Genomic DNA, 13409 nt, shown 5'->3' with positions numbered 1-13409 from the left:
CGAGGTCTGCTTAGCTGTAATTCAGCAACAAGATAAACTGCCTCTACGGGGTTAATAACAGACTGAATGCACTCTTGAGTGCCGGCTTACCACCACGTTGCAGGACACCGGCGCTGTGGGAAGGACCAGAAGCAGAGCAGTTTTCTATATGCTCTGTTACTAGGTTGCAAATTGAGGAAGACACTAGGAAAGAAAAAGTGGGATCTTCACTGCCAACACTGAATACAATTGCCAACAGTTCCTTTTTCTTGTTCCCAGGAACAAACAAAAGCTGGAGCAAACAATCAATCCCAGCACACTTTCTTTCTATTTAACAAAGATACATAGTTATAAAGGGAAAGAGGAAAAAAAAAGGTTTTGCCCTTCCCTAGTGAAGATCCCAAGCTTGACTACCTGTATTGTCTCTCTTTCTCTCCAGCATGCTCAACTAGTGCATGCGAGAGGCCTAGATCTCAACTTGAGCACCTGGTTTTTCAGGCTGTTACTGCACTGCACCGCTCCGCAGAGAACGTTGCTTCAGTAACTGCAGGAATGTACGCTGATACTTCAGCAAAAAAACAGCAGCACATCCCCATTACTGGTGTATGAATTAAGATATGCTGCTTTGTGCTTCACCTCTCCATAATCTACAGACATACAATAACAAGCCGAACCACATCCAATAGTAATAAAAAATACAAAAGTCAAACACACCTCTCTAGCCCTCCAGCTACATCATACCCTCTTCTGCTCTGCTTTATAATGTCTCATGTTTCTCTCAGTTACCAAATTTCTCCAGTTACCAAATTTCCATTCTCTCAGTTCACAAACCCTTTTCTACTATGAAGGTTTTCTAAAGGTGTCAAAGGGCAGGTTCTGGGCAGAAATACAGAGGCGCCCAGGTTCAGCTCACTTTGTAAACAAAAGCATGAAGGCCATCCTATAGCAGAGAGGATCCAATGTCAAAAATATCTTATAAAGTAGATGTCTTCAAGATGGTCCAGAGTCCAATGATGGAAGTTTCAGTGTCACGAGGTGAGCAGCATGCAGCTTTAAGACCAGTTCCATTACACATAAAAGGTCCTTACTCCCTAAAGCACTTCTGGAGTCACTTTAGTGGGCTCCTTTCCCACTAAAGCTCTTTCCTTGGCAAGTCAAACATCAAATCCATAACAATAGTCTGGCTTCCCTTAACGTATAATTGGAAGGCAACAAGATCAATCAAGAAAATGCAGTTATCAAAGAATGTGGAGCCAACAGTGAGATATCCACACCCTTGCAGAACAACAGTGATCTGCAGCTGTGCAGAATAATAGCTGCTTGTATGGACTACCCATAACCTACATTAATTGTGGTTTAGAATGACAGCAGCAATTTGGATAGACTGCAAAGAAAAACATGCCTTCTAATTCTTTTAAAATAACATCTATTCTTTTTTTCTTATATTCAAAATCACTGGACTCGATTGGTCAAAAGCTGCATGAAATTAATTGCTAACACACACACTATAATGTTAATAATAGAACACCTGGGCTTTTAGGCTCCTGCTTTACAAATATTTTCTTTCATATCCACCCTGTTTTCCCAGGGAAGGCAAATGACTTTAAGCCTTGGTTCATTCTTTGATACGAGACTGGAAGAAACTAAGCTTAGAGTTCTTCGTTCTCTCTTGATGAAAGGCTCCAGGTGCCCTGTACAAATGCAAGATCTTTTATCATGCAACAAGTTGACACAGAAGAGATGAGACAGTTTTTGCTCAGTGGGAGACTGAAATTGCCTTAGAAATGACCTTAGATACAGCATCAAGGAGAGAGATGATAAATTAAAATTGTCATGTAATGGTTGTCATTCTCTTACTTGTCAAAATGACAGTATTACTTTTGGAATGCCACTTATGCCCCTATTTTCAGTAAAAACAAACAAACAAAAACCCAGTATTGTGGATGTCACTGTGTGTTTTCAGGAAAGACCAATTTCAAATATTACAGACCTCAGTTACTTTTCTGCTTTTAGACAATTCTTACCTAGGGCTAAGTTGCATAGGGAAGATGGCATAGACAGTCTGAAAGCATTCAATCAAGCAACTGGGCCTTTGCTGGTACTGGGCTAGGATTTCATGGAAAAAATGGAAAATACCCTTAGGAATACAGACCTTTATATCCTGTAGAAAAGAGAGGCTCTTTACAGCTGTGGTTTGTGGAAAAAAAAAAAAAAAAGAAAAAGAAAAAAGGAAAAAAAGTATTCTTGTTTTCCCACATCCTGCAGGCTTTTTAAACAGCTTTCAGGCAGAGGCTCTGTCCCCTGCGGTACATGCTGGCACTGTCGAGTTACATTGAGGAATACCAGTACTTCAAGCAGTACCTTCTGAAGACAGAGATCAACTTCTCCTTTCAAGGGTCTTTATGCAGGGCAATACTCTTCATCTCTCATTCTACTTGGCTGTCCAGGCAGGATGATACCTCATTGCTGTCCATGAAGACTGATGCAAGAAAGAGTTACACGTGAGGGCTATGCATGCTGCAGAAGGTGAAAATGAATTCTATCCTTCTGATTTATCAACACACAGGCATTTCTCACTAGCTGTGCACAGATATTCCTTAATTACCAAAATACCAAAAGTAGCACAAGGCATTACATTAATATATCAGGATCAGGGCATGTACATAATTTCATGAAAAAAAGCCAGCTGGATCTCATCAAAACAGAGATTTCTTGATATTCTGAAAGGAGGATTTTTTTTTTCACTTGGGAAAGCAAACAAAGCAAAGATATACTGTGCAGCCAGGGACAACTATTACAGGACTTGTGCAATACATATAGTATAATGACTAGGGGATGTCTTGGTGACCATATTCTAAGGTCTTTCTTGAGACAAGCATCTGTGGTCATTCAAAGTACTGAAACCTTCTTGCAGGTGGACTAGATGCTCAGGAGAGCTCCACAATTCCCCAAGATTTATGGAAAAAAAAATTGTGAGGGAAAGCATTAGCAGATATTCTGACTCACCAGTGTCTTTGGAAGAGGTCTCACAGCAAGCTGCCTTAAGTGACGCAATTTGACATCCTCCCCATCAAAGGGCACTTGCTACAGAAATCTCTAACTATACCTCAGGATCTGAAGATCTCGCTTGGTACTGCTATGCAGAGTGCTGTGCTATGCTACTCTGAAGAGATGGAAACAATTTAACAGAACATACACCAAAGACGAACAAAACCAATAAAGGAGACAGCAATAATATCTCAGAGAAACATGGCTTTGTAGCACTTACAGTGTGTTGACAACACATTTTAAGCTCTCCTTTATTTTAACCTGCCCTTAGCCAAACCATTTTGGTTACAGTCGGAATACCTAAGAAAACTTGGAGATCCACAATTTGGCAGAAAAAGCCACCAATCTTTACTTTTATATATTTTTCATAATAAACCTTCAGCAGACAGACAGAAACACAAGATCCGTAGATAATTATAAAAAAAAAAAAAAAAAAAAACAGTTGATAGGACAGACAAAACACACTTCACACCGAATTTCTGCAATAAACAATGGTTGAGAGAAAACACTTTTAGGAAGGAAGGCAGAGACCCAGTTTGAATTGGGAAAGCATCATGTAACTGGAAGCACAAATAATGTTACTAGCAGCACTAATGTGACGGCTGCAGCTGCATTAGCTTTCCCAGTATATTCATAGCAGCCTATCTAGACACTTGTAAGAATGACACGTCCCAGATGTTAGATATATCTGTTACAGCATAGAAGTTCACGTAACTATGGGAAAAGCACTTGAATATTAATGAGGTGAATCCTATATATTAACTAGAGATTAGTTAACATATAGGGGGGAAAAATCCTGAATGATTTTCCCCTTCAGTCGGAGCAAAAAGATTGTTCTTTCTATACCAGAAAGAGGAAGCGACAACACTCAAACCTTTGGATTTGGTAGTGAATGCATTTTCCAAAGACCCCTTCATGACTTTTGACATGGTATTACAGGAGACATAAGATTAGATCAATAATACCAACATTTTTTGAGGTGATTTTATAACTTTTGAGCATATCTATACTGTAAACTGTCTCCACTTTGCCTGTGGAAAGGAGAATACACTTTACCACTGCTTTAATTATAGCAAAATGAGAATTTCTAAAACACTTATGCAGGAACACCAGATTAAACAAACCTCCTAGAGTCGTTCTAGCATTCTGAGCAAGTCTGAAGCATAGCCTGGAAAGCCAGTACACCAGTGGCCAAATACAATCCTGAAATTTACTTAGAGGTGACTGCACCTCTGTCACCTGCCCCAAACAAATGGAGGATTTAATATTTAATCTCTAAATTAATGCTTTTTTTTTTAAGGCCAATTCAATTATTTGTCAGATAAAAAAGCTATCCTGTTTCAAAGAACACGAGATCTTTCAAGCTCATTTTGTTCAATGTAGGCGTGGACTTTAAGAGGCTCAGTTAAGTACACAATTTCCCCTAGGGAATGACTATGATTCACTGAATACCACTGGCAAAAAATTCACAACAGGGTCTCCACAGTCATCAGTGATTCTCTCCTTCAAATTGGAAACAGCAGTGAAAGCTCTTTTTCAATGACAGACAGTAAAATCCTTTTTTGGTAAGATAACAGACAGAGCAGACTCCTCAGGCAGGCTTGGTGCCTTGTTTGTCACCTTAGTTCAGTGGAGTTTGTCCTCTATGTTAAAATCACTTAGAGGCTGTTGTAAAAAGTCAGAATCCAACAATTTTGGAGAAGATGAATTTGCACTTCCTAACAGCTCATCTCTATGCAGTAGGGAAACCTGATCACATTCTTTGGGAAGGGATGGCAGGGTGCTAATGTGGGAAGAAAACATTTACCATGTTCTATAGTTCTTTGAGATGTACAGTGGGTGAGCACATCCACCCTCAGTGTGCTCTGTGCTCAAACACATGGTGACACTGCCCCAGAATACTCACCTGGCAATCTCAGAAGTGTTAGAAATGTCCTCTTCGGTTTCTGGATTTAAAATTGAATACTCCATAATATTTTTTTTTTCATGATTTTGTCTACTTGCATTTTGAAACTACAGACTTTTAGCATCTACTACATCTTGTTACATGGGATTCTCCAGGTCAGTTACATACTGTGAAAGAAGTCGTCCCTTTTTTCTTACTTTGAACCTGATACGTGCTCATTTCAACTGATGCTCCGAAGTAGTGAATGATTCTCTTTTCACCTTATCCCTTATACTCTTCCTCACCCATCTCTTTCCCAATTTAACAATTTCTGAATTAGATTATAAATGTTCATTTTTCTGCTCTTGGTATAACCAATCTCAAGCATCAAAACAGTCTTATTTTATCTCTGCAGAATCCTTAGCATAAGCAAGGATGTCTTAACTCTATAAACACGAGATTCTAGAAAGAAGGCAAGGAAGTCAGCTCCAGGTTTAAGTAAAACTCAGCTGCTTTTGGGACAAGCTCATGACAGATCTATAGGAATAAGGTGTCCAGAAATAAAGCATTTTAGATACCTCAAATAACCTGTCAAAAGTTCAAGCACAGGGCCCAGGATGCTCATGAACAGCAAAGAAAATGTAAGACTGACTCAAGAAAAGAAAAAATCCTTGGCAGTTTGGTCAACTTTAACAAAAATAAGTCAGAGCCCAGTTTGCTTTAGTTTCCAGCAAATAACCCAAGATGACTAGAATCACTGTCGTAATGAGATGGACAGGCTTAAAAGAACGCAGACTGAGAACCTGGCCTTGCTCTGTGAGCTCATCTGCATGCTGATGATCCCCATCACAGATAACAAGGAGAAATGATCCAGTATCATCAGCAATTCAAGTCTATGCATGAGGAGACCGTCCTTATTCTGTTATGAGACATATGGTACAGACTCCTACTAAAAACAAAAATCTTGATACCGAAACCTCTTAACAATTCTGTGGAACCAGAATTAGAGATGTGTACAGCAGCATCCAAGACCTCAGAATGAGTCATATCCAACAGACCATGCTTGTCCAAGACAGCATCTAGTCTCGAGGACAGAAATTTTATGATGTCCCCTTGGCATCCAAGACTAAGTAGCCTGTCTAGTGTCACAGCAGGATCTCTCATTGATGGTCCATTGGGAGAAAGCACTCAAATCAGCTGTGAGGCTGTTTTAAGGTCCAAGAAAATGAACTACATAAAGTTAATAATTGATATGGCAAGTAAAAATAAACTGCTTCCAGAGGGGAAACAATCTCATCCTCCTCCCTTAATTTGTATGTTGTGGTGTGCCCATCAACTGAGCATAGTGCCTTGGAATATAATACAAAACACTTGTATGAGCTTTCTAGCACCCTAACCTTCAGGACCTAAGGTGAGCGCCTTATTCCTTTCAAGAACAACAATTCTGATTCTCTGTCCACTTGAACAGTCTCTGCAGCATAGAGGTAATCCAAATAGGGAGTGATAGAGAAGAGGAGAACCCCTTGGTTGTATTACGCCGTCTTACCACTGAAGTAGACACTGAAAGATTAAGGGTTTTGCATCAGCAATTTCTTCTGGTAGACAAAGGCACTTTTGATGAAACTCACCAATGAGAACTTAGCAGTAAATGTCATAAAAACAAAGAGAAGAACTAATCTCCACTTGATAAGCAGGTATATAATTTACCGCAATACACAACTACTACAAGTCCAAATGGTTTTCCTTTCTCCTTTCACCTCTGTCACTGCGGAAAACCTTCTATGAGATGGGAAGGAAATGGTTCTAGGTCTCCCTACTGAATCACCTTTCTGAAGCAAACTCTCTGACAGACAACACTGAAAAGGGACAGATATGGAAGTAGCAGAGCATCAAATAGGGGTGATTGTAGGGAGGACGGGGCCAGGTTCTTCTCCATGGTGGTCAGTGACAGCACGAGGGGTAACGGGTGTAAGTTGAAACACAGGAAGTTCCACCTCCATATGAGGAAGAACTTCTTTACTGTAAGGCTGACAGAGCCCTGGAACAGGCTGCCCAGAGAGGCTGTGGAGTCTCCTTCTCTGGAGATCTTCAAAACCCGCCTGGATGTCACCCTGTGCCACGTGCTCTAGGTGTCCCTGCTGGAGCAGGGGGGTTGGACTAGATGATCTCAAGAGGTCCCTTCCAACCCTAAGCATTCTGTGATTCTGTGAAATAGTCAAAACAGGTAGGTCATCTTCAGCTTGCAGCATCTGGTGTGCACAAAGACACAAATGGACTCTTGGCTGAGAAGCGGAGGGAGGCATTAAAAAGAGGAGACTAAGCTTGTTGGATTTGTTCCTTATTCTTACTGCAGGTGCTTCCAAGTTAACGATAGCTGTGCTGAGAGCTGGGAGCAGCAGATACACAAGGCAATGGAATATCTGCCATTTATTTTGATGGTCTGGCTGCCCTAGCACATCCAAGGCTGAGAAGAGCTCAAGGTTGGCTCATTTGGCCCAAGGTAAAGGACCAGTCTTAAAATTTTTTTTTTTTTTTAATTTATTGGAAGCAGAAGAAATATTTTCAGGGGGCAGAGGATGTCAGGCTTGGCTGTTCCTTAAGCTGAAAAATACATCTCTTCAAAAGAAGGGTCTTAAACTGTAACATGCACTCCTCTGATCATTTCCAAATCTTAGAGGCAAGATGTCTGATATACTGCTACTTGGTCATCAAAGTTGCAGATGTAGCTGGATGCATCTAACACACAATTAAAGAAGTTGAGGAGATGCACTGGATATAACTGAGAGCAACACCTTATTCCAGAATCAGGATGCGAGACTGGCAAAGGTAACAAAACAATTAGTCTACATCCATACTCAGCCAGCAGAAGATGGTAATTTGCCAGACAAAGATGCAAAAAACAGTTCCTTCAAACACTCCTCTGAAGATCACCATCTTTCCTGAGCTAACTGTGCACTTAGATCTCTATCCTCCAAACCACTACACAGTTTTCAGAGGTTGTTGTGACAACCTAAGTGAAGTAACTAGAGCCTGAACAAAACAGGGATGAGGGTTCTACAAGGATGTGCATAATATCAAGATGAGGCTGTATCTAGTGACAGTTTAGGCTGTATCCATAGCACAGACCTCAAAAGAATTCAGAGCCAGCACCAAAGGAGACATGACAGCTACCTGTCAGTGCTGAAGACAGTGACAATAGGTCACCTTCTTTTTTTTTTTTTTTTTTTTTTAATGAACCATATATTAGGCTTTTCATGACAAAGAGAAGTCACTGCTGCACAGAAGTGAAAAGGCTGGTTCTATAGCTGCTTGATCCTGCATATGAAACTCAGCAGAGTAAGGATATCTTGGATATCATCTGAGAGGAAGTAAGGTGGAGAATAAATTATTTTCTGAAGCTAAATCTTATAAGGAAACAATCCCTAAAATATTTGTGGAATAAGAAGTTGGAGACTTCCAAAGGTTTTGTAGGCAATGAGAAAATATACCTGAGGTTTTAAAGCCTACAGCTGCTAAGGACTTCAATTTTGAAGAATAATTTTAAATTAAAAATATTTTTGAAGTAAAAAGTTCTACAACTGAATTTTCATTAATAATGAACCACTAACAACTTAGTGGACCAGTAGAAATAGTAGAAACATCTATCCCACAGGCCAATAGGTGAAATTTGATGATTACATATGAGACAGGATTTGAAAACAAATTCACAAAGCTATCTTCTCACAAAAATCTTTGTCACTGATGTTATGTGATGAGGCACAGACAGCCAACAAATGCTGTGGAGATTCTTGAAGGACACAGCTGAAAAATGTAGAGAAAGTGATCAGGATCATAACTGTCCAGGAACTGAAAGAGAAGCCAAAGAAGTGAGAATGGAAACAGCTACATCAGAGAACTGGATTTTGAACAACTGAAGTATTTGATCTCTGTCTCATGTGTGAGTGGAACAGAAGTAGCAAAATACACATTCTGTCCTATGAATTCATGCCTGGAGCATGGGGGACAGTGAAGTTAATGGGGTAAGAACATGATTTTTTCATCTTCTCAGAATTTATCTGGTCTTGAATGACAGGATGAATGCACACCCAAAGTGTGAACATGAACACAATCTTTGCAATAGAAAATACTTTTCCCATCCGACACACTTTTTTTCTTATCAGCCATTTGGGTTGATCATAATCTATGTGCAAACACATGAAAATGATCTCCTAGCACTGATCATACAGGGTAAAAATGACAGGAGACCATCAGAATAGGAAACAGATCAAACACACTGATAGAATCCAATCGATATAAACAAGAGGAAGTTCTTATGCTCCTTGAAAACCAGATCTCTTATAATCATTCCACTTATAATCATTCCAGGAGAAGTTAGAAAACACTGTGAAAGTCATACATTTTTTTCTCTTAACATGGCACCAAGAATGAGCCAAAGCTGAAGCTGCTTCTTGCACATTTAAAGGATGGGTGGATCTTCTCTCCAAAACAATTTCCAGCTGCTCATGTTGTCTAACACAACAAATTAAGTTTCACAGCATTAGGCAAATTTTAACTGGAGTGCTTCACTAAGCCACTATTGCAACTGATAGGAGCCACCTGGGCCTTAGGGTTCAAGCCTGGGTCTGAAAACATCAGCCAATTTGAAAAAGTTTATAAAGCATAAACAAACAGAAATCAAAACATAAAAGTAAGCCACGCAGAATATCAGCATCCAATTGTGAAACATAATGACTGATTTAACATCCTGTCCAATATAAAAACAAATATTTTGGGGGTGTGAATTAATAACTGAAATTATAACCAAAACAAACAAATGAAATGACTTTATTCAAACCAAACATTTCCATGGCTCTGTGCCAAAATCCAAGATGGCAACCAACAAGAATGTCTCTGGTCTTATGCTCTAATATTTTTCTCTTCCACTGGTTGCCATGTAAAGAGAGCAGAGAATCTTTGCTGTTACAAGACTAACACAAACTGAAATGGCGGATCAAATGAGATTTATGTTCAAACTTGGGCTTTAGGAAGAATGCAGACAGTCTGAGGAGCTTTGTCTTACAGAACGATGTCATGGGCAGTGATCAGAAAGAGATTTGAAGAAGGGACCCCAAGGCTCAGCAGGAGCTCTCAGAGGCAACCAGTTTACAGTTCTATCACCGGCTTCCACAGATGTTCCGATATTCTCCTCTCTTCTCATCAGATCTTCCTCAGGGTGTTATGGGGAATACGGTGGTACGAGCAGTCATTGCTGCTTTTCCCTTTGCTCCACACTTGAAGGCAAGGCTTCGGGTTCCTCACCTGATGTTCACTGTTAGTCCTTCACTGTGAGTAGAGGCTGGAAAACAAACAAACAAACAAACACACAGAGCAAAGCGTTTGAGCCATCACAGGGCAGTATATTTTGCAAGACTGCTGCACTGGCCTGCAAATCTCAGAACTAGCCACCAGAACAAATCTGGTCTCCTTTAATAGAATATCTCTCTGTAGTAAGAAATGAGAGCACAGATCAGTATGACAGACCTAACTTCCTGAACTACTGCCTGAAAATGTAATCCTGGTATTCTTCTCAAGCCTAGATTGCTATTTTCACTGTTTCCCAATCTCACTCATTTCTTCACATGCTCGTTTAGTAGTTCTGTATCCCTTACCTTTTATCAGCATGCTTTTGTCTCTTTCTTTCTATGTCCATTATTCATTTGCTTGCATAGGAATCCTTAATGCCTGATTCCTAAAGATTCTGAGCATGTGGGTACAGGAAAGATGAGAGCGTAAAAAGCAGGAGGTATGTCAAAAAGCTGATCTCTGAAAGGCATGAACTGTGGATAAGAAAGAGTTTTCTTCCTCCCAATATTAAAGTGAGATTTTAATTCTACATACTGCAGCATTTTCCTACTCAGGCACATTACAGAAAAACATTAATGTCATCTTTACTTCTTTTACTTAGGAGTCCTTAGACATTCCTTTAAAAAGAAAAATCCAAAACACTTTGAAAAGAGTAAGTTTATTTTGGACAGTCTGCATCTTATGGCTAATCTACTAGGTAAAGCTTGTCCTGTACATTTAGCACATCAGCTTGCTCCTACATGTGAGTGACAGTTGTTGAGAGCTATGTTTATTAAAAATATTGCTAGATTTTTAAAAATATGCTCTCCTTGAAAGCCCAGCATAGAGCCAAACATCACAGAGCACAAAGGATCTGGAAAGATGTTTAGAGAGCAGGACTGCCAGCTGTGTCACTGCACAGAAAGTTTGGAACATGGATTAGGAACCAAACTGTCAACTATGTGTATTAAGATAGGATACCAGTCCAGAAACCTATCCCTTGGCAATCTGCTGATATTAAGGAAACAAAGGCACATGAGAAAGGCAGCCAACTTCAACCTCATCTTCCTGTTTTGAAGAGACTTTTGAGCCTTTCTTCTCCTACAGAAAGGCACAGAAGAGTTTGCCTTTTCTCACAGATTGAACTGCAATCACTTTGTATGAGTTCCTCTCGTGAGGCCACCTTGCAGACTCCATGCAGAGAGGGCCATTCCTATGTCTGCATATAAATATGTGGATTCCTACCATAGGAGCACTTGCGGCCACCGCTGCAATTCAATCTATTTCATAAACATTAATGTATACATGTACGTGAAGTTTTACCATGTCTAAGCTAAACGTGAGTTGTTCATCTCTCCAGCGGCTCTGGTTGACTAAGGGGAACAGAAACCTGATACTAGTCGAGAAATGTTGATTCTCTCTGGTGAAGACATTCATTGCAGTGACTAACCACATATAACAGAATGAATTTCCTTCAATTTCTGCCTGACAGGAGGTGTTAGAACAAAATATCTGCTTGTTTATCTTTCCACATATTTACATACTATTATGTCATCCATGACTGTACCTCAAAAATATTAATACTTCTGTACTAAGAACACATGGAAAGAAATCAGATTTTATAAATATGAATCTGAGTCAGGGAAATATCATAGGAGTTGTGTAAAGATATTTATGGCATATCGGCACAATAAAATTCAGTGCCATGTAGACTTTCCCAGCACAGTTTAGGTCAGATACCAGCACCTAATCTGCCCTGCTTCCAAGCAGCAGGAATGAGATAGAGCAGAGCACCAGGCTGACTGACAGCACTGGTCAGGGACCTGGGCTAACACTTTTTAGAGCTAGTCTGGGCTGTTTCATCAGACCCACAGTGAGGCTGAACTGAGTCAAACCTTCTCAAACCAGTGTTAAAACCTGGAATTTCCTTTCTCCCTGAAAAGCTCTAATAATCCTAGAAACTTATATTTCTTATCCCAAAGCACAGAGAGAATTTCTAATCCTAGACTGATGCCCAGCGTTCTCTAGATAATACATAGCACAACTAAGAAAGATGATAAATGGATAGAGCTTATTTATATCCTTGGGTGAGTGACACTAGCAAGCCAGGACAGCTGAAGGCCAACCTTTCCTCCCCCATCTTTTTGGCACAGTTTCAAGCTGGCTTGCTGGACTGGGCAAGCAAGGGAAAGCAGCAGTTCCAACTCACGAAATTCTACTTGGGAGGTGACAAATTGGGACACACAGCTGCATTCATTTGAGTGAAACCTCCCTGCATGAAAGGAGCAGTTAGTGGCCTCATTAGCAAATGCAGCTGAAGGTGTGAAAGCCTCCCCTGCCCTCCATGGCGCAGACAGGACACTGGGTGGGCTCCTCACTCCGACTGCTAATGCCCCTGTCCACCTAACAGTCTTCATGCAGCTCCCTACTCCCTGGTTTGATGTAGCACTCTCTTCTCTGGCTCTTCCCTACACATTTCCTAACTCTAGACACTTTTTAGCCTATTCACACACATTTAGGCTTCTATTTTTAGTCCCAGTATAAAATAATGCCAGATGAAAACAAAATCCATTTTGGATGAGTAGAGTCATCCGCTCTACAGGTAGCTTAATGCCAAGACGTGAGACAGAAGAATCCAAGGAATTATATAACCTCTCCCAGTCTTTGCACACCAATTTTGAATGACATTTCTAACCGAGCAAATAAATTCAGGCAGCTCACCATCATCTCACTACTGCGAACACACAAAACTCAGCTCCAGGTCAGGCCAAAATGTTAACTGCCTGAAGCCATTACTTATCCCACTTAGGAGCTTTATTTGAGTCTGTCAAAAGTGAAAGATCCTAAAATTCAAGCTGTGATCTAGTTCTTAAATAAGGAAGCCAATTTCTAGATTTTCCTTTTCTTTCCCTCCTTCCCCAGTGTTCCAGGGACTTGGAATGTACTTTCAAGAGAATGTGACTAGTAACCACAAGAAAATGCTCCTTCCTTTCATAGGCGAAAAAGGAAAAAAAAAAAAAAAAAAAAGGAAGGACTGAATGTATGAGAAGCAGGCTGTTCTCCCAAGGTAAGGAATACACGTAATTTCTGATCATTAGTGAACACAACCCTCAGTTCTAGCTAAGAGGTGAGGGGCGAGTTTGACTTTATCTCGTGAATATTGTTTTAGAAAGGG

General features: G+C 40.2%; 1 protein-coding gene across 1 annotated transcript in view; it reads right to left on the bottom strand.

Annotated features, from left to right (window-relative positions):
• Positions 1 to 9955: 9955 nt before the first annotated feature.
• Positions 9956 to 13409, bottom strand: part of TTLL5 (tubulin tyrosine ligase like 5) — a 122807-nt gene continuing 119353 nt past the window's right edge. The window contains 2 exon segments of the mRNA XM_088529383.1: positions 9956 to 10209; positions 10212 to 10247. Coding sequence (XP_088385509.1) covers positions 10109 to 10209; positions 10212 to 10247 — 137 coding nt within the window. The 3' untranslated portion in view covers positions 9956 to 10108.

Source organism: Tinamus guttatus, unplaced genomic scaffold (assembly GCF_059628265.1).
Source record: "Tinamus guttatus ecotype Peru unplaced genomic scaffold, ASM5962826v1 Tinamus_guttatus_pri_ptg000327l, whole genome shotgun sequence".
NCBI classification, from domain to species: Eukaryota; Metazoa; Chordata; class Aves; order Tinamiformes; family Tinamidae; genus Tinamus; species Tinamus guttatus.
The sequence above is the reverse complement of the archived record's forward strand: the minus strand, read 5'-3'. Positions and strand labels throughout refer to the sequence as shown.